The sequence below is a fragment of the Coffea arabica genome, chromosome 6c (assembly GCF_036785885.1).
Source record: "Coffea arabica cultivar ET-39 chromosome 6c, Coffea Arabica ET-39 HiFi, whole genome shotgun sequence".
Lineage (NCBI taxonomy): Eukaryota > Viridiplantae > Streptophyta > Magnoliopsida > Gentianales > Rubiaceae > Coffea > Coffea arabica.
The window spans coordinates 21902071-21922633 of NC_092320.1; the positions used below are offsets into that span (position 1 = coordinate 21902071).

Here is a 20563-nt window from a genome sequence, read left to right on the forward strand (position 1 = left end):
ACAAGCCTCTATGTGACCAAAAAAAAAGAAGAGATTTTTATTTGATTTATTTTTGGGTGATATTTTAATCGAGATTTGAATCCATATGTATGAATGCTTCTTATTATGAATGAATCAGTTATGATTAGTACGTGATTGAATGTAATTTGTTAGGGAAATATTAATGCATGCTAGGCCAATCTAGTTCAGTGTTTGACAAGTTCAATTTTTAAGAAGGCCTTTAAGATTTTTTTTCACCTAATAATATAAGGTAAGCCCTAAAAATCTTTTCACCTACTTAAGTTAAAAAACTAACTTCCAATAGACCATAGTTAGCAGCAGAGTGAGTTCTCGAGTTGTTTAAACATTTAATCCAACAATGCATTTTCCTTCCAAGAAGAAAGAAACTCTACAAGCATTTCCAAAGACCATATGAGCATATGATTTCTTACAATGAATATGAAATCATGTGGAACTGACTCAAAGCATTCTTTGAAGACGACAAATGCTGAAAGCTCCCTTTGTGCTACATTTAGAAAGTTACATACACTGTAAAAGAAAATGCCAAACCACAACATACAACCCTAAGCTCACCTGAGAAGGAAAATTTTCATAACTCATAATTTGTGCAGAAGCTGCAAGAATCAAGAATTCAACGAGAGATATGCTATGCCCTCCAGCTGCACTCGACGTACGATTCTGCTCGACATTTTGTCATCCAACAAGTGATCTCAAGGGGAAGAACTTTTTTTGGATCTGCTATGAGTAAAATGGATCAGCATTCTCTTATGTCCAGTGTATAAACAGGTACCTGCCATGTCTTGGTATTCTTTTTCGGATCGTCTGTGAGGCTAAGATCATTGTCGTCTTCCTTGAACGTTTTAATGAATGTCTTGGCTCCCATCACGACAAGTCTCTCCACCATAAAGAGTTGATAGTTGTTCTCGACCACTGGATCCAAAATGCTGCTATAATTTGATGCGTATGCCAATTTATACCTAAAGTTTAGGAAAAGAGACGTCTATTAGCCATCCCAGGATCCATTAAACCTGACTTCATAAGTTCAAGCACATTGTAAGCAACAAAATTGCCCAAGTCACGAAGACAATAAAAACCAAAACAGCATTGCTAAACAACATAAGCGAAGATTCCTAGATCTCTTTGTGACAAACTCGGAACTTGGTGTAGAGAAAAACTAGGAAAACAAAAATTGGAAAATTGTCTTTACCATATGCATTTACAGTGTACTCGCACAGTCATATTCATATAAAAACCAAATATGGCTGATTTAGCACAAACCTTAAATTTGGTTTAGAAGACCTCCAACAACAACAAACACATCCCATTGATGCAAACCACACATAATAATACAATGGAGGAAGGACAAATTTGTAGTCTTCTAACCCAAAAGATGTTCCGATCAGAAAAGTTTTTTTTTTTCCCCCAAAGAGTTGAACCAAATATATAAGTGAAATAACATTAGGATCCTCAACCAAGAAAGTCGATAACCAGAAAGTCCTAAAGGTGACTTGAAGACCTACAGCTAATTTTGCTTTGACATGTCGACTATACCAACAGGATGACATTATTTAAAAAAAAAAAAAAAAAAAGACACCTGCTGAAAGAAATCCTCAGCATGCTTCTCATCCTTTGCAGCTGATTCTCTTTCTCCATACTGCTCTCTCTCCTTCTCCCCCCAGCACCCCCACTCCCCACCCCCACCCCCCCCCCCCCAAAAACAACAAAAAAAACAAAAAAAGACAGAAAAAAAGCTTAGCAACATTGGAATCAATAGTCCAGGACAACCAAAACAATAGAACACCACTTCTTCTATCTACCTCCCATTCAAAATTTTGAAGGCACCAGCACATTATTATGCATCCCAACTACTACGTTTATCATCCACATCTTTGTCAATCTATCCTAATCCTTGACCACACATGCACCTCACCACTACATACAGCTCTCTAGATGGTCTTGATAGGCATTTGTTTGTGAATAGTGTACAATGTGAAACAATAAAATATTGGAAAAAGCATGTAACTTCAAGCTGCTAATTCAAACATAGAACAGGAGAATAGGGGAGAATAAACATGGCAAACCAGTTCAAAGCAATCAGACGAGCTAATTTCTGTGATAATCAACTACATAGGAGTTGCTTTTATGTCATTTTGCAGACAATAGTAACAATACTAAATCACTCACAATACAGTCAGATGAGTATTTATATATTAGATAACAATGAGAAAAGACACCAAAGCGTAATGCTAATTGCCCAGAGTAGCTTAGCCAAACCAAACGATAAGTCAATAGGAAAAAATTTCCACCCAAAATCTGACCCATAGGCAGAAAGAAAATTTGATATAAAAAAGTGTCATTAGGACTCATACAACTACCAAGGCAAAACAATTTCTCTTAATCTTTGATAAGCAGAAGGCCTTTATTTTTATTGGTTTGGGGAAAGGGGGGTGGGGGTTGGGGGCCCCAGGATATCCAAAATTTTGATCTGCTGTTACTCCTAGACAGCAATCATATAAAGTTCAGGAGGATCAGATTGGAAGACAAAATACCTCGATGCAAGTGGGGCAAAGAAACCTGGGGTTCTCTCATTTGAAGCAATGAAAAGAGTTCGTCCCGGTGGGACCCATTTTGCAATTCGGCACGAAATAAATTCTGGACGGGTATCCCTGTCAAGATGAGGATGCAAAGACCGAACAACACCAAACCTATCCTTACGAGTTTTCAGTTTATCACCTCGTCTGACATGGATAGCATCATAATCACCAAGAAGCACCTTAATCTGTACGGATAACAATGGAAAACAACATCAATCATATTAACTTTATATAAAAAAAAAAGGCTTAAAGCAAAGCAATACTGCAGCTGACTGCAATAGAACACTAGGCATTTGAGGGCACCAATGATGGCATCTTAAAGCTTTTGACTCCCCTAAAGAAGGTATTCGAAACAACACGTGCCCACATGCAGATGACATTAACCACAATTAGGCCAAGCCATTTTGAGTCACAGATGAACCCAAAATGCATATAAAACTTCTAAATACACACAAAACCCAAAGGTCACCTAACCTATATTGACTTTGAACAGGCATATGCCCCGCCAATGACATACATCCAAAACTTTTTTATTATACACGCTCTTGACTCTCATTTCAATTGTGAATGCAGAACCAACGAATGATCAGCACCTCAGACCAAAATGGTTTGGGACATACACAAACAGCCAGCAGAAGAAAAAAAGAATAGCTCTAAAACAAAAGAAACTTACTGTCATATTTGAACACCAAGGTTCATTCTCAGATCTCCAGCAAATATTCAAGCCCCACAATATGCACCAAAAATTTTAATCAAGCAACCAACCAAAGAAGCCACTAGTAAAGCATGCAGCAGCAGTGAAAAGGCGAGGCTTCTTGTAAAATTCAAGTGGAACTCACAAGCATAATACAGTATTTCTATGTGGTGAATTAACCCCCTGGCCCTCATCTATAAGCTGAAGCTATAAAAAAGAAAGAAATTACTTATTGAAGCCTCTCACGTGCCCCCTGACCTGTATGCTGGACTCCTTTCAATACAAAAAGCACGTGACACACCTATTAAGAATGGTTCGAAGCATTAACAGAGAACCTGTGCTTACCCAGACACTAGTGTTCACTTATGGCCATATCTAGAAGCTTCAACTCTCAGACAGGAAAAGGAGTTAATATATATTTAAAAAATTAAAAGTTCCCAACCTGTTTATGGAAGAAACAGTGCACCTTACAACTAATTTGCAGTTGTCAAGCTTTTATGACATTAACGTTTACCCTGCCATGGAGTGGTGAATGGTAGACTGATCAGTCTTCTTAAATTTCCATCACCAAAATGATTATAAAAGGGGAATATCTCATTTCAAACTTCCAGTAGCAGCACCAACCAAAAATCTTCCATAGGAATGGAAATTTTACGTATCATTGAGATATCATTACACATTTGTCCAAAACAAGATCCACAGCATTTTCAACATCAAGTTTACTTTATGCCCAGGTTTTGCTCTCTTCATCAAACCAAACTTTGATAGTCAACTCAAAAAAGCAACAAACCTTTTGCAGTGCTCAAATAATGTAATGAGAGTATAAATTTTGGCTATCAGACTTAAGGACAACTTATCGACCATCTCCCCCATTTTCAAAAGAATACCAAGCAAAACACTTATAACGAGGGCTTTATTAAACATTGCACCTATGACAGACCATTCTGTTCCCATATTTGACAGAACTTTCTTTTCTTTCCAGCATTTTTTTCCTGTCCTTTCTTTTCCTCTTTAGCTATGGGAGAGGAAAGGAAGGGGAGAACTCATGGCAACAATTCTCCATGTCAAAAAAGTTCACACCATATGTAGCATCCTCAGGAGATCATCAACAGAAACATATGCAATGCTTCTGTCATGTCTAACTTAGATCAACAAGAATATAAAATAAAAATAGTCAGGCTGTAATTGTACATTTACCAAAAGGACCAAAATAACTAAAGAGTTCATAATGGATATAGACTATGTTGTAATGCATCAAATTCAAAAATGGTTAAGATACAGTGTTTGGAAGCTGGAACCACTCTTAGCTTCTTAATAGACTCTTTGAAGACCCTCAAGATCAACCAATCAAGATTTTTTACATCCACTTTTAGACAATAAAGAAGTTAGTTTTCAGCCTAAAGGTAAGCTTGTAGTTAAGCTTACTTCCGCAATTCGTAAGAACACTCTCAGAAAATTAAGAGACTCCAATTAGTTAGTACATTTTAAATGAGTATTAGGTGATATAAAGCTTTTCATAAACAATACAGCACTTGGAGAGCTAGGACTAGACCACAAAAGATTTCTTGATTATTTAACTAACCTGATGGTGGGAAATTTTTCCAAAACGACCTGAATTGCTTCAGTCTAAAGCTTACATTCAAAGAGAAGTTTATTCTTCTTTGTCTACAAGCTACCTGACTCTCAGGTTATAGACAAGAAGTGGTCCCAATTTAACATCACATCACAGGCTACTATAGTGCATACCTTAGAATCATGTCTGTCCAAGGTTTAAAGCTAACATGGTGTACCTGAGACTACAAAACAAGATCCCAAAGCAACTTAACAAATGATTAGAGAAGTATATTACAAATAAAAGGAGAGGGGAAAAAAACTAAAAAATCTGAATATAGACTCCAGTCAATTATGTTTTAGCCTTTTGCAAATCCTAGTATCATAAATATGAGTGGAGAAGGTCCTGCTTTGCCAAACGCTCAAAACACATTACCATGATAAGTGGCTAAATTAAAAACAAAACAGTAAGAGCAACATTACCAATTGCATGGGCATAAACCAGAAAAGATAGTGCGCTAATAAGAAGTGTTATTTGCAATCAAGTTAAATTGCTAGGACAGAGGAAAAAATCTCACAGCACAACAAATTTGTGTTTCACTAGTGACTGATACTAATGACAGGAAACAGAAAATGGAACAAAATGCTGCATATATCACTATGAACCAACCTTTTCTGCTGCATTCCGCAACTTCTTGCTAGCCATTGAAGGAAGAAAAGAATATGACAAGAGAATAGCATTACGGTTATTCCGATCCTTGCACTCCATGAACCTGAATGATTACCATGATTAATACCTACAAGAAAATTATCAAGATTCAAAAAACCAAGCCCATGAGCTTCACAAAGAACTTTCTACAATGAAACTGTAATCATCGGTGAACCTAAACTTAGAGGGAAGAGGAAGTGACCAACCCGAGCATGATTCAACAAGTTAAAGGGCTCAAAACTTAGATCCTTTACCAACCCAAAAACAAGATCATCCTTCAACAGTGTGTAACAAAATTTTAAAGACTGATTGCTTGTATACAAATCATTGAACGCAAGGAAGATGGAACAGTTTAGAACAAAGCAAAAGGCAATACAGAAGTGTTAAATTACCATGATAGATGACTTGCTGTTCGATTTATGAGTAAAATATTCGAATACGAACTTTTTGATCCAAGATCCTCCCGGCTAACTCCTTGCACATTGGCGATCCCTCTGGATCCTAATTTCATGCTTGTTAATAGCACCCGATGCCATTCTTTTGAGTTATCCAAAATTACAGGTACTGTTCCAGATATGAGATCAAGATCATACAAGGAATCCATTGCACAAGAGCTAGCTGCCCACCTAACAAAAAAATTAAAATTGTAGGTTAGTCATTAAATGACCCCTTTTTGCTGATTTATTTCATCATGTACTTAAGGATAATATAAATGGAATAAAACAAACAAGCCTTACAAAATTTTTCAGCTGCACCACTTTGTTTTACTCTTTATCGATTCATTTTTGTTTTAGAAGCATTTGTAAGCAATTAGTAATACTGGAAAACTTGATACTTGCATCTTTTAAATCAAACAAGTAGCAACTGTAACCATTTTTGTCTTACCTTTATTTCTTATATTTTCTTTTTTTTCCTTTCAATGTAAGAGGCCAGAGTTTGCAGTGATACTAAATACAAGTCTTGCCATAACTCACCTTTCTTCTGAACTGGCATCATTGGACTGGTGAAGAATCCCTTTCTTATTGTGTATTGGATTGATGCACATTCTAGAAGGCATTACCAAGGTTCTGAAACATACAAAAGGAGCAAAGAACAGGAATCAGTAGGCCTTTTTTTGCATAATTATGGGCATTAGAAAAGGCACAAAAACTTGAAATGCTAAGTCCACCAATTGTCAAAACAGATGCTTTTCTGTTCTTCAGTGAGTAAATTGAATCAATGAGGCCATGAAAGGGGAAGACCCACAAAACCTGTAACCCAGTAGCACCAGAGCATAATGCTAACAGCTCCAAGTCTTTTAAGGGTTACATCCATAGAGTAAGACTTCCAACTGAATGTGAAAACAGGTCCTCCAAGTGCAAAACACTAAGAAGAATGGAAAGCCTTAAAATGCAAAAGTTTGCCAGAGTAAGCTAAAATCTCGAAAGTCAAAATTGCAGAACGTGCAGGTAACTAGAACATGTTTGTTTTGTTATAATTGTAGATAACATCCAGCAAAAATTCTCATTGATATGTAACTAAAGTTGCATACTACCACAGCTCACATGTGCTGGTTTATCTCTATATGCTACAATTTCATCAGCTGTCCCCAAATTCTTGCAACACCTCAAACAGTTTTTTGAATCACAAAACAACATTCAAGCAATGCAGTGTAAAACATGCATCACCCATAATTAGTACTGCAAAACTGTCCTCTTCATTTAAAAGTTCCAGTCTTTCCCAACAAAATCCTAAAGAAAGACAGGGGACTAACGGTAAAATCAAATCCAATGATACATACACAGGGGAAAGCAACATTCTTCTATTCCCCTAGGCACAGGATTCAACTGAAGTCACTTGAATCTCCCATTTTGCAATGTTTAGATAACACCCTCATTCCAAATGATAAAATCTATAACCTCCACAATCAGATTCACTCAGGGAAAGGGGGATAACGGAGAATAAAAGGAGGATCAACTTTTCTTTTATATCAGTAATAACGAGGGTATTTACGAAGACAAAATCAATCTATCTCAAGGTAAACTACACCAGATTTAATTATTCACTTTTACTCAGTACCGGAAAATAATGCAGCTTCCTCTTCTTCATTACTAAACCCATATTACATCCAATCAAAGATTCAAAGTTACTAATAGAATGCATTATATGCCGGGTGTGTAAGTAAAATTCTTCCCACAATACAATTATGGCAGTGCACTTGTACTTTGCACTGCCAATGTTGTATATAACTATATATTTCCTCATCAGTAAAATTTACGACTTTCTGAACCAAATTGAGTTAAAAAGGGGACAAAGAAGAGGGGAAATGAAAGGGAGATCAACATTCTTCTATATCAGTATCATGCGCAGTTTACTTACTGAAAACCAGTACATTTTGAGGTAAACTACATCATGTTTACAGAATTAGTTGTACTTAGCAATGCCAAAAGATGCAGATCTCTCTCTTCTTTAAAATTAGATCCGTACTATATCCAATCAAAATTACTAGCAGACTCATAATAGACGTAATGCATAAGCAGAATTCTTCCATCGATTCTATATGAAATTTACTTGTACTTTTGCCAATGTGGTACTTTACCAATACCTTCTATCATAAACCTTCATCCTTCCAATGGAAACCCCTCAATGGGGAAAGTTGGATAATGAACCAGAAGAGACAAAACTACAAAAATCCCAAAGCCGTGAATAATCAACAATATTCCTCTCATTCTCCTTATAGTGAAGGATCAGCAAACTCTCCTCTCCCCTATTAAATTTTTAAGAAATCCAATCAATATCACCAGTAAATCCAGTAATATACATGCTGTACGTCCAAAATTGCTCCTCTATTACTATTATCGCTTGTACCCAGTGCTGACAATCTTGTACTTCAATATACCACTGATAACAAAGCTCCATTTTTTAAAACCAAAACCTCTCCGAAACGAGAATTAACATAATAAAACAACAAAAGAACAAAAACCCACTTGTCCAAGCATTCACGTAGTCAAGAATTTTCGGTTTCTCCTTCCGTTAAAAATACTAATATATTTACCTCTGAAGATACATCGCCTCCTCAAGAGCACACCTGAGGCTGGACTCTTGGTGGCCAAGGCCTTCACAAGACTCACAATGCTTCCCGGGACAGTCAATTCTTTTGCCCCAATACAAATACTTCTCAGAATCTCTATGATTCCTAGCATTGCTGCTCTGTATACTCGTTTCTGTGATGGAATAAAAAAACCCTTTTGTGGAAGAGAAAGAAGATGCAATGTAGAAAACAGCAATGCAGCCAACTGTAGCTGTAAGGATTATAAGAATGGAAGATCTAGAAGGTGGCCTCTGGAGAGGCTTTCCTCTCTGGGTTTTGTGGATCGCCATTTTGCTTGTTGGGTGTCCCTGTATAACTTTTATCTCAAGTGAGATTCAAAGAAAATAAAAATAGATTTTTTTTTCTTGTTCAAATTTCCATTATGTCTAATTTATTTTTTTTTCCCCTCCTTAGGGCTGGGCCTGCCCTGTACTAGTTCGCAATTTTGTAAAAACTTGTCGTGGAAAGTGACTGTACAAAAGGAGTATATTTCAACAATAACCTTCTTCTTTAAAACTATTCTCAAATTAATACACTTTCAAAATTTATTCTCTTGTTAATTTACTTGTTGCCTTTTTCAAAAAAAAAATTTACTTGTTACCATGTGGACTTTGAGTATGGAAGGTATTCACATTCTCATCTTATATTGAGAAATACAATTCACAATAATGGATTCTTAATAACTTTTCAATAGTTCAAATGTTGTAACTTGCGTACAATCTTAAAGATACATAAAAATATTTATCTATCTATTATTAAGTTAATTAGTATTTTTCACATTAGATGGGCTCATATAGTGTGTTAAATTTTATACTAACAATGACCTAGTCATATTCTCTCTCCTTTTTTTTTGAATGTATTCTTTTTTGATGAGTCAAAGAATGCAAGGGAAATTTTTTTGAACTTTTCTTTCCCCTTATAGCAGAATTTTTATAGTTCATGTAAACTATGATATTACATGTATCTTGAAATGCTTACTCGTACTTCAAACAATTTGAATTTTTGCAAATTTCTTAAAATTTACAATGTCAGGAGAATACCATATATAAAATTGCAAGTAACAAGAAAAAAGAGAGGAACTTGTGAAATAACAATCAAGAATGATGCTAAAGAGGAACAATGACAGCAAAAAAAAAAAAAAAAAAATCTTCGGCAAAAGCATTGCTATTAGAGGGTGGTCGACGATTTTAAACCACTAATTATGGATCCACTTTCCTTTTCCAATTTGCCTACCGAATGTCATTAGAGCACTAAATAAAGAATAACTATGTAATATATGAAAAAATATTTACAAGTGATTCTTTTCCTTTGATGGTAGTCGACATAGCAATAACTAGATTAATAAGGGAATAAAAATTGAAAGAACGTTACTACGAGATTATTTTCTGAAAAGTAGATTATTTTAACCAAAAACTCTAGTGAAGAGAAATCAATATCAGCAAAAACCCACTATAGGTTAGATTTTAGGTTTTAAATTTTTTAATTATTAAATAATTCAAAATCTAATTTCCAAAGCAAATACAAACATAAAAAAAAATTGATTATCTAAAATAAAAATATGAAATCATGTGAATTATCTAAAATTTAAATATGAAATTAGATGAGATGATCAATTGTGTATTGGAAATTTTATTTTAGATAATGAGGTTTAATTAAATCCACCTTTCTAGCAGTTTGTCCAAACATTTTTTTTATTGAGGTTTTTTTAATTGCACTTAGTTCATTTCTTTTTTTCCTTTTTTGGTACTTAGTTCATTTGTTTTCATTCAAGTTACCAATTATTACTTCTTCTTTTTTTTGGATTAATTGCATCTACCTCGTTATGCTTTGGCCAAACTACGACAAGACTCCGTGAAGTTTGAAAAATAGGTCAGTCTTTTTTCACTCCAACGTTTGTTTATCCCAATCAAACCAAAAGATACTAAAAGGTCCAAAATACCCCTTCATGTCTTACCAATGAAGGATAAACAAAAAACAAAAAATAAATTTTTTATACACTGACAGTGCATATACTATCACCGTTAGTTGGATCTATAATACGTGTGCAACGGTGATCCATAACACATGTGCAAAAAAGTTGAAGTTCAAATTTATATAGTTGTCATTCTTCCAAAACTAACAGTATAGTATACACTATCAATGTAAGAAACATTAATCCAAAAACAAAATTGATATAAAAAAGAAAAGTTCAGCAAAGAAAAACAAATGCTTTGCTTCTCCATCCACCGCTCTTATTCCAAAAACCACTAGTAACTGCACTAGTGCATTCCCAATTTGTGTAATATAAGTAAAAACAAATGCCAAATCTTCTTCCTATGCCACCAACAACCTCCGTCAAGCCAAGGTCTTAAAATCTCATGAACCTCCATGCTTCCTGTATAGGTCTAAAATGGGCATCAAAGGAAGATTCAATTCCAATCTATTGGAGAAGAGATTGTGAAAGGCTCATCTGAGTGGTCAAGGGTGATAGAAATACATATTAGTGCTATGATTGATCTGAAAACCTAAATTGCAAACGAAAGAACACAACAAATAGGCGAGGGCTCAAGAGTTTGAGGGTGCAAAAATGGTTACCTAAGTGGAAGGGAGAGGCGAGCATAAATGGATGAGTTCTTGGACATGAAAAAAAAAATATGGATGGTTTCAGTTTATCTGTGGAATGAGCATTTAGTTTTGATAACATTATGAGCAATTGCTATGGTTATATATTTTATAAGAATTGCACGCGGTTCAATAAAAGAGTCAATACAGTTTTTTAGAAACTTTTATGTTGATCATTGTTCCTTTTCCCGGAATGCACTGGGACTTGACTTTAAAAAATGTATATATTTCCAGAATCATGTTATCATCTTTGCAACCGTAATCATTGTTTAGTGGCTTGAGTGTCATAAGCAGAATTTGTTGCAGTCAGGATGTGGGACTTGGGATATTACTGAAGATGTGATAGTATGGATTTGTGCTGGGGAAGAGGATGAAGACAGATGGTGGTGGCCGGTTTGTTTTAGGGGAAGGGTCTTTTTGTCTACACGCATAATATTTTAACACCATTTATCAAAGGTTGTTTGGTTAAAGAGGGTGGCCATTATTTTTCAAACTTTAAGGGATTTACTTGTAGTTTGACTGAAGCACAAGGAAGGTAGATGTAATTAACTCTTTATTTTTTTTGTTTGTTCAAAAACACCAATTATTATTCGAGTTTTAACCAAATTACACTTACCATTGGAGTGTTCATTGGCCAATAATTGGTAATTTCGTAAAAAAAAAATTTTGATTTTTTCGTTATTTTCAACAATCTCAACATTCAATTACTGCCCAAACTTTTATTTGATAATTGGATTTCGGCCAGATAATAGGTATTTCAGTAAAATATCCAAAGTTTTATATTGGTTTTCTAATATAGATTAGTTAAGTCTATTGAATATGTAATTAATAATATAAAAGTTATCAATATGTTAATTAATATGCTTTTAAGGTCACATATTTATTTATAATAAAAAATTATAACTTATAACAATATTGACTAATACATTAATATGTAATATGATATCTTAGTCTGCATGAATTATATAAAATATTTAATTAAAATATGAAATTCAGTAATTAGGTCGGTAATTGGTAATTTGGAAATCGAATTTCAATATCCATTCCCAAACTATTTTACCAAATTTTAAGATTGGATCTTAATTGTTTTCTCAAATTCTATTTTATTGACATCCTATTTCTGATCTAAGTTGGATCGGCTGGTTATTCAATTTTTCTCGAAGTGTGAACACCCTAGACTTACCATTGTCACTTACAAAATCCAAAGCCCATTCTTTTATAGGTATTTTATAGCCCCCTTCAATTTCTTTTATAGGTATGTTGGCTCCCTCTATGATATGGTTGGACAAAATTAATCCCACTATATTAATTTTTTTTGTTTCCTTTTTTCTTATTCTTTTTCCATTTTTCTTTTTGCTTTTTTTCTTCTTTTTTTCCCTTTTCTTATGTCACTTGCCAAATGTTTCCCTCCATTGCTAAATTATGACACTAAATCTTTTAATTCTCTTTAACCCAATTTTTTATAATTTATTTATTTGCTAACTTCACTCTTAAAAATTTGTCATAAACTCTACTCTACTCGAATAAATATATATGTGTGTGTACCTTGCATTGTAAACATCTTCGAATTTAGGAATTTAATGATTTGAGTACATATAAACTAATTAAGTTCAAAACTAGTTAACTAGTCACATTAACAGTAACGTATTACAAATCACCTAATAGAGAAATGTTAATTTGTTCATTTATTATTTATTCATATCAATAATTCATTGATTAATCATTCTATTTTATTCATATATATAAATGTGTATATATATATTTCAATTCATTAGATGAAATAGACTTCATAATATAAAAAACCATTGATCTCTTGTTATGTTAGGAAGTTTCTTATGAAATACTGATTTTGACAACTGATAAATAAGCAAAGAACCACCAATCTAATATGTCAAGTTAAACAAAACTAAAATCCATTTGAATTAGCTGTTTTTAGAGGTGTTTTAAAATTTTTTTACTGTAACAGGGTTTTTAGAGTATATTTTAGGATATTTTTAAAATATATTTTTGGAATATTTAAGAGTAGCAAAGTTTTTAGAATATATTTTTGGATATATTTTTAAACATTAAAAAAAATTTAGACTATGTTTTAGAGTACTTTTTAAAAATTTTTATAGTATTTGAAAAACTAATTTTTAAAAAACTGATGAATCTAAACAGAGCATATGCACACAAATAATAATGGCATTGGAGATAAAGAATGAAAAAAGAAACAAGAAAGAGTAAACTAAAAAGAAAAGAGTAAGCAAAAAAGAAAATAAAAATAATTAAGATGGAAGGGATAGTTTTGTCCAAAGATATCATAAGAGGGACAATGTGCAAGTTGAGGAGAGTAAACTACAACTTAATGGATAGTTTAAGGGCGTTTAATGCATTTAACTCTAAAAAATATGCTTCTACGGAATAGACAAAAGGGTTATTATCACTTTACCCTTTTAACGTTCGGTGTAACTATCAATTTCCTTCTTAACATTATTTTTTAGTCACTTTATCCCCAAAACTAACGGTCAAACTTAACGGAGTTTGTTAATTAAAGTAAAAAGAGATGTTTAGCCCTTAAATTTATTATCATTTTACCCCCATAAACTATAGTCTCATTATCAATTTACCCTATAGAGTTATTTTTTAGACAATTTACCCAACTATTAAACCAACTTAGTAAGTTAAAAAACTTTAGAAAAAAGTACCCCCATCTTTGTATAATAAAAATAATAAAAAATTTAGAGTCGCTCTTCTCCTCTTTAGTATCAAGGAAAAAAATCAAATATTAATTTCTTTCTTTTTGGCAATCTTGTTAATATTAAAAAAATAAAAAGATAGGGAGGGAGAGGGAGAGGAGGAAAAAGAGATAGATAGAAAGAGTTCAATTCTTTTTTTAGAAAATACAAATAAGAAAGAATTAAATATTTTTATTATTTTAAAATTATTTCACTTTACTGTTTACTGTGACGACCCCAACTCCTCATACGGTGTACCCTAGAGTTTAGCGGATCGCCTACCCAACTCTCACCAGGACTCGCTCACGCACCTCAAGAGAATAACTTACAACCATAGAAAGGAAATGAAATAACAAATCCCAAACTTAGAATATACATTAATGCTTAAATTCAGCTCCAAGGGTTATACATGTCCAAATATATCAAAATGCGAAAATTCAGGTACATTCAACTCTAGTCGAGTACTAGCGCGAGTACAATCGCATAAATTCAAAAACTAGACTACGCTAGCCTGTACCAGTATCACGCCTTAACTCGTACTCCTTGTAAGGAAAACAAAAACTAATAGAGTCAGCTAAATCTCAGTGAGATTCCAAGTAGCAAGTTGACCGTTATTGAAAACTTGAACTCTTAAAATGAGCGAGTGTAAAAATTCATAAAAAAAAAAAAACAATAACACGACAAGAAATAATCATTTCAAAATATAAGGATACGGATGGCTCTCAAGAGCCAAATTTCCGTTGGTTTACCAGAGTTTGATCAAGTAGTAGTTGACACTCCGTTAACTTTCAAGTAAAGTAACCAGTCCAATAGAGCACCACTTTAACTACAATCTCCGTCCACTATCCAAACCCCCTACCGGGTCCAAAATCCTTAATAAACATGGGTGGTAATATTCGAGCATACCGATTAGTCGAAAAAATAACACTACACTCGATAAAACAAGAGACCTAGGGTTCGTTACCCAATCGACCAGACCCTTGCCGGCTCGACTCAAGTAACTAGCCACAGGGTTTCTGGAATTCCAGAGAGTGCGCACATCATGCACAAATATATCAAGTTAATTGCAACAAATAAACAAGTATATATCACATTAGAGCAAGTGCGATAAAGTACACCCTTGCCTGATCATACCCCGCAAATCTTATCTGATCACGTTGGTAAAGAATTTAAATCAAGTAGCAAGTTCAATCATGTATTTGGAAGCACTCACCAAAGATTTAGTGTTTGTCAAAATCACGCTCAGGTACAACTCCTTGGTTGGAGTCCAAATCTGCAATAAAATATCATTTAAAAATTTAAAATCCACTAGGATTCGAAACCTAGGAGTTTCGTTTCAAAAAAATCAAATAAATGAAACTTGTTTAAGTAGTAGTCATATGACTTCTCAAACTCTCGAAAATTCATGCTCGTTCTTTTAGTTTCGATAAAGAAGTTATTTATAATTTGGAATTCACACTTGGTATGAAAATCAAGAAAATAGTATTTTTAAAGGTTACTACTTTCACTTTTTAAAGGATACGAGTTTCGGCAAAAATTTCAACTTATGTACCCCTTACTACAAAAAATTCGAATACCATAAACAAGCGGAGTTCGCTTCAACCTCGAGTCGTCGCTCAAGTCTCGAGTTCACTCGCCTAACCCTCGAGCGAAAATTTGGGCAATACGCCCGTTGTATTTATCCATTTTCCCATCTAAGTACAATTTAGATTCACAAGCCAATAAATCTCCAATCATACACCTATTCAAGGCCTCAAAACCAACTAAACAAACGAAATAATAACTTATCATCATGAATCAAAGTTGGAAACCAGTTTAAAGAAAAACTTATAAATGGCAGATTTTTCATCCTTCGGTGTTTTGGTCATAACTGTAGTTAGGTATATGAGATTGAAGTAAATTTTATGGCATTTCAAAAATAAGACATAGACTTACATTTCCCATGAAGACATAGACACCCAGTTCTCGCATTTTCAGGGTCAAAAATAGATGATCAGAAGCACATGAAAAACAGATCAGGAAAATTAAAGTTTTTGCACAGTCAGGAGTGCTTTGGCCAAATCATAAGCTAAAATGATCCAATTGATCTAAAATTTTGTAGGTAGAAAGCTAATTCAAATCCCTATGACTTTCATGTTTTGTCCAAAAGATGATTCAATCTAAAACATGAGAAATTCATAGCCCAAGTTGAGTCCAGAAACAGGGCAGAACTGAAATTCACCACCAAATGCTGGAAATACTTATCAACTCTAAAACTATTCATCAAAACTGAAAATTGCTTGACAAAACTGAAATTTCATCTTTTAAGGTTAAATATCACAATCAAGCCACTAATCATCTCACAAATTCCATTTCCAAGCTCAATACCAACATCTTAGAGATAAACATCATAAATCAAAGTTGAAAAATCACAAGCCCTAGCTGAATTCGTTAATTTTCACTAAAACTAGAGTATCATCCAACATAATTCAAGATTTTGCTAAAAAAAGAAAGAAAAAGGAAGTTTTAGACTTATACCTTTCAAAACACTTGAAGAAAGTGATGAACCAAGCTATTTCTCTCCAAACAACTCCACAACAAGCTTCCTTAGCTCCTTGGTGCTAATTTAATCGGTTTAGTTTTGTTGTTCTTGTTGATCTTCACTCAAACAAGACAAAGATCAAGATGGAACTTGAAGCTTTCCTCTCTTGTTTTTCCTCTCTCAAGTTCGGCCAAGACATGAAGGAAATGAACAAAAATGGTAGCTAGAGGAAAGATAAGAAGGAAGAAAGTTTCTTGGTCAACTACTCTTGGATCTTTGACACTTGTCAAAGCCAAGTTTTCTCTTTTTTTTTTTCTTTCCTTTTCCTTTGTCAACAAAGATGGCTGGATTAAGGGGTAATTTAGGGAGGATTAGGTGAAATATAACAAAAAGATTATGGTAAGAAAGTAGTGGTCAAGTGGTGTATTCAATCGGTAACAAACGGTACGCGTCCGTTCAAACCTATTTTCCTTAACTCGCTCGTACTTGTGTTTTAACTTATGATTCACTAACTGATTAATAGCACTTCTAATCACCCACTTTCTCTTATCTAAAACTCACTCTTAACCACCAAATTTAGTACACACACCTCACCAAGACACACACCTCACCAAGTGATCACACGGCCAAAGTGCACAAAAATCCTAATTTACGCTAACTATAAACGATAAGGTAAACTCTCGATTCTAGTGTATATTACACCTATTAAGAGAGTAAATTAGTAGTAAAAGGAATTTGTAAACTAACTTATTCAAAATAAGGGAATTATAAGGAAAATATAGGTAAATTTTCAAGTCCTCACATAAACACCAGATTTCAATCATAATCCTAACAACCTTAAATTAATATGATAATGTTAGACTTTTTTTATTTTTTTCTTTGCAAAATCTAATTTTCTGTCTCTTTCTTTCCTATCTATTTTTTTCCTAATATTAATAAGTGTGAAAAAAGAAATTTGAAAAAATCTTTTTATTTTTATATTTTTGGATCTCTTAAAGTGAAAAAAAAGAAGAATAATCATTCTAAATTTTTTATTTTTAATTATCTATATAAGAGTAAATATATTTAAAAATTTTTGACCATACTAGTTAGATTAACGATGAAATAAAATTTCAAGAAAATAATTTTAGGAATTAAATCGATTATATCACTATAATTTAAACGAATAAAGTAAGAACAACAATGTAGTAATGCTATAAAATAAAAGGGTATTTTGTTCCAAAATTTCTTAACATGTTGAGTTGAATTACTTATGGGGGTGAAATGACTAAAAAAATAATCTAATGGGGTAAATTGATAGTGGTGATATAGTTTAAGGGGGTAAAGTGATAATAATCTTAGACAAAATAAAAAAACAAACATACGAAGAAACTAGTAATCCCAATCTTATGATTCAGGCAATCTAATATTTAATCTCTTACAATTTTGAGACCTTAGGGTCTCTATATTTGACCAAAATATATGATGGAAATACATATTCAATGCTAGCATCTCTAAAAACGCCACAAAAATAATTCAAAATACATCTAAAAACATCCCAAAAATATCTTAATAAAATACCCAAAAACACCCTAAACACAGATGGACGCGCATCATCATTCCTTCTCCCTCCATCACTATTCCTTTGCCACCTACTCCCTTCCCCTTCCCTACTACGAATTCCCCTTCACCCAACAGCCCTACTTCTTACCACCCTACCCTACCTTTCTGATGACCTCTCCCACCCAACTCCTTCCCTTCCCCCTTCAACCCCCTCACATTTGTCCAAATTGGTCATATACAAAAGGAGGGTAATGAAAAGGTTTGACAGCAAGCAAGAGAGGGTAGGGATTATAACAATAAAAAGGGGGGGATTGATCAGGGAAAGTGGGATGAAGAGAGAAGGCCTGATGGGAAGAAGAAGAGAGAAGGCCTGATGAGGGCGACAGGAAAGGGATGGTGGATGGTGACAACGAAGAGACAAGGATGGTGACGGGGAAAAAGGAAGGAGACGGGAGGGTGGCAGGAAATCGAGAGGTGGCAAAGGACACAAGTATAAAAAAAAAATCTCACAAAACACCTTTTTAGAAAACATTAGTCCAAAAATGCTCTTAAAATTAGAAACATCAATCCAAATTTTTTTTTAGAAAGACGTCTACAATATTTGATACATACCGCTAAATATAACCAAATCCAAGCTGCCCTTAAACTTTCATTAAAAAAAAGGGGTTATTATTACTTTACCCCCTTAAACTATATCACTACTATCAGTTTATCCTCTAACGTTATCTTTTAGTCACTTCACCTTCATAAGTAATTCAACTTAACATGTTAAGAAATTTTAGATAAAAATACCCTTTTATTATATATCATTACTACATTGTTATTATTACTTTATTCCTTTAAATTATAGTGATATAATCAATTTAACTCCTAACATTATTTTCTAGACATTTTACTTCATCGTTAATCTAACTAGTATGATAAAAAAATTTTAAATATATTTACCCTTATATAGATATAATTAAAAATAAAAAAGTTAGAATGATTATTATTTTTCTTTTTTTTCCACTTTAAGAAATCAAAAAATATAAAAATAAAAAGATTTTCTCAAATTTCTTTTTTCACACTTATTAATACTAGAAAAAGAAAAAGAGATAGCAAAAAAGGAGACAAAAAATTAGATTTTACAAAAAAAAATAAAGAAAAGTCTAACATTATCGTATTAATTTAAGGTTGTTGGAATTAGGATTGAAATCTGGTAGTAAACAGTAAAGTAAAATAATTTTAAAATAATAAAAATATTTAATTCTTTCTCATTTGTATTTTTTAAAAAAAGAATTGAACTCTCTCTCTCTCTCTCTATCTTTCCCTCCCCCTCTTCCTCTCCCTCCCCTCCCCATCTTTCTATTTTTTTAATATTAATAAGATTGTCAAAAAGAAAAAGATTAATATTTTGACTTTTTTTTTCTTGATACTAAAGAGGAGAAGGATAACTCTAAATTTTTTTATTGTTTTTATTATATAAAGAGGAGTGTACTTTCTTCTAAAGTTTTTCAACTTGCTAAGTTGGTTTAAAATATAACTTTATGGAGTAAATTGATAATGGAGCTATAGTTTATTGGAGTAAAATGATAATAACTTTAAGGGCTAAACTTGTATTTTTACTTTAATTAACAAATTCCGTTAAGTTTGACCGTTAATCTTGGGGGTAAAGTGACTAAAAGATAATGTTAAAAGGGAAATTGATAGTAGCACCAAATGTTAAGGGAGTAAAGTGATAATAACCCTAAATTAAAAAAAATGCTCTTAAACATTAGAATATATTTTAGAAATTAATTAGGCTTGCCATTTTGGTTATTGGGGGGTGCTCTTAAGAAAGAAAATTTTATTGAAGTATCTTTTTACAAGCGTGTTTTGAGTGAAAAATGTGCTTGAATTTGTCTTCCAAATAGGGAGGAGTTTAATATATACTATAATAGTACTTCATTACAAGGGTGGCCATTGAAAGTCGCTATAGAACTACTAGAAGTTTAATCTAAAATGAAATATTAGCTTTCACACCAATTTAGATACTAAATACTACTAAAAACTAACTTTTTCACCATCTACAACAATTCAACAATTCAGTTCCTTAATGTTGTGTACTGCTAATTTGGGTTACATATAATATGTTGGTAAAAACCATTAATTTGAACTTTTACTAGTGAACATATAGTTTTTAGTCCAAAGCATAGAGGGGTTGAAGTTAGATTTTTAATCTATACTTAGGTAAAGAGTTAAGCGATTCTTACTTTTCTAAATGCTTTTCATGACTTGATAACTCTACAAAACTACACGTTTTATATATGAATGCTTTGGCCTATGTGCCTCCGATGGGCTCATTTCCTAATCATTGGATATTGGTTGTGTATTAGAATTATGTGTAATTCCTAGTGGATGTTTTATTAAATGAAGTTTGGATTGGTTTTTGTGAGGATGCTTTAGTTTATTCTTAATTCTACCTTGCATAATTTGAGAAGACCAACGTCAGTGTCTCACGTTTTCTGCTAATAATCCTATTTCCTCCGTTGACATCCACGATTATGATGAAAAGGAATGGTTTGTTACCCTTATATGTTTAGATG

General features: G+C 33.1%; 1 protein-coding gene across 1 annotated transcript; it reads right to left on the minus strand.

Annotated features, from left to right (window-relative positions):
* Positions 1-335: 335 nt before the first annotated feature.
* On the minus strand, positions 336-8963 carry LOC113693896 (uncharacterized). The gene is made up of 6 exons (XM_027212661.2): positions 8583-8963; positions 6523-6615; positions 5941-6174; positions 5510-5612; positions 2550-2779; positions 336-977 (listed from the first exon to the last, which is right to left on the minus strand). The coding sequence occupies exons 1-6, from the start codon at positions 8906-8908 to the stop codon at positions 755-757; spliced, it is 1209 nt and encodes a 402-aa protein (XP_027068462.2). The 5' UTR covers positions 8909-8963; the 3' UTR covers positions 336-754.
* Positions 8964-20563: the final 11600 nt, after the last annotated feature.

What these genes read in the sequence shown, in the direction of transcription:
- LOC113693896 (XM_027212661.2), bottom strand. Translation starts at nt 8,908, where the DNA reads ATGGCGATCCACAAAACCCAGAGAGGAAAGCCTCTCCAGAGGCCACCT. An exon ending in GAGGCGATGTATCTTCAGAG is followed by an intron (nt 6,616 to 8,582) that starts GTAAATATATTA and finishes TGTATGTTTCAG; the next exon opens with AACCTTGGTAATGCCTTCTA. An exon ending in TTTGCCCCACTTGCATCGAG is followed by an intron (nt 978 to 2,549) that starts GTATTTTGTCTT and finishes CCTAAACTTTAG; the next exon opens with GTATAAATTGGCATACGCAT.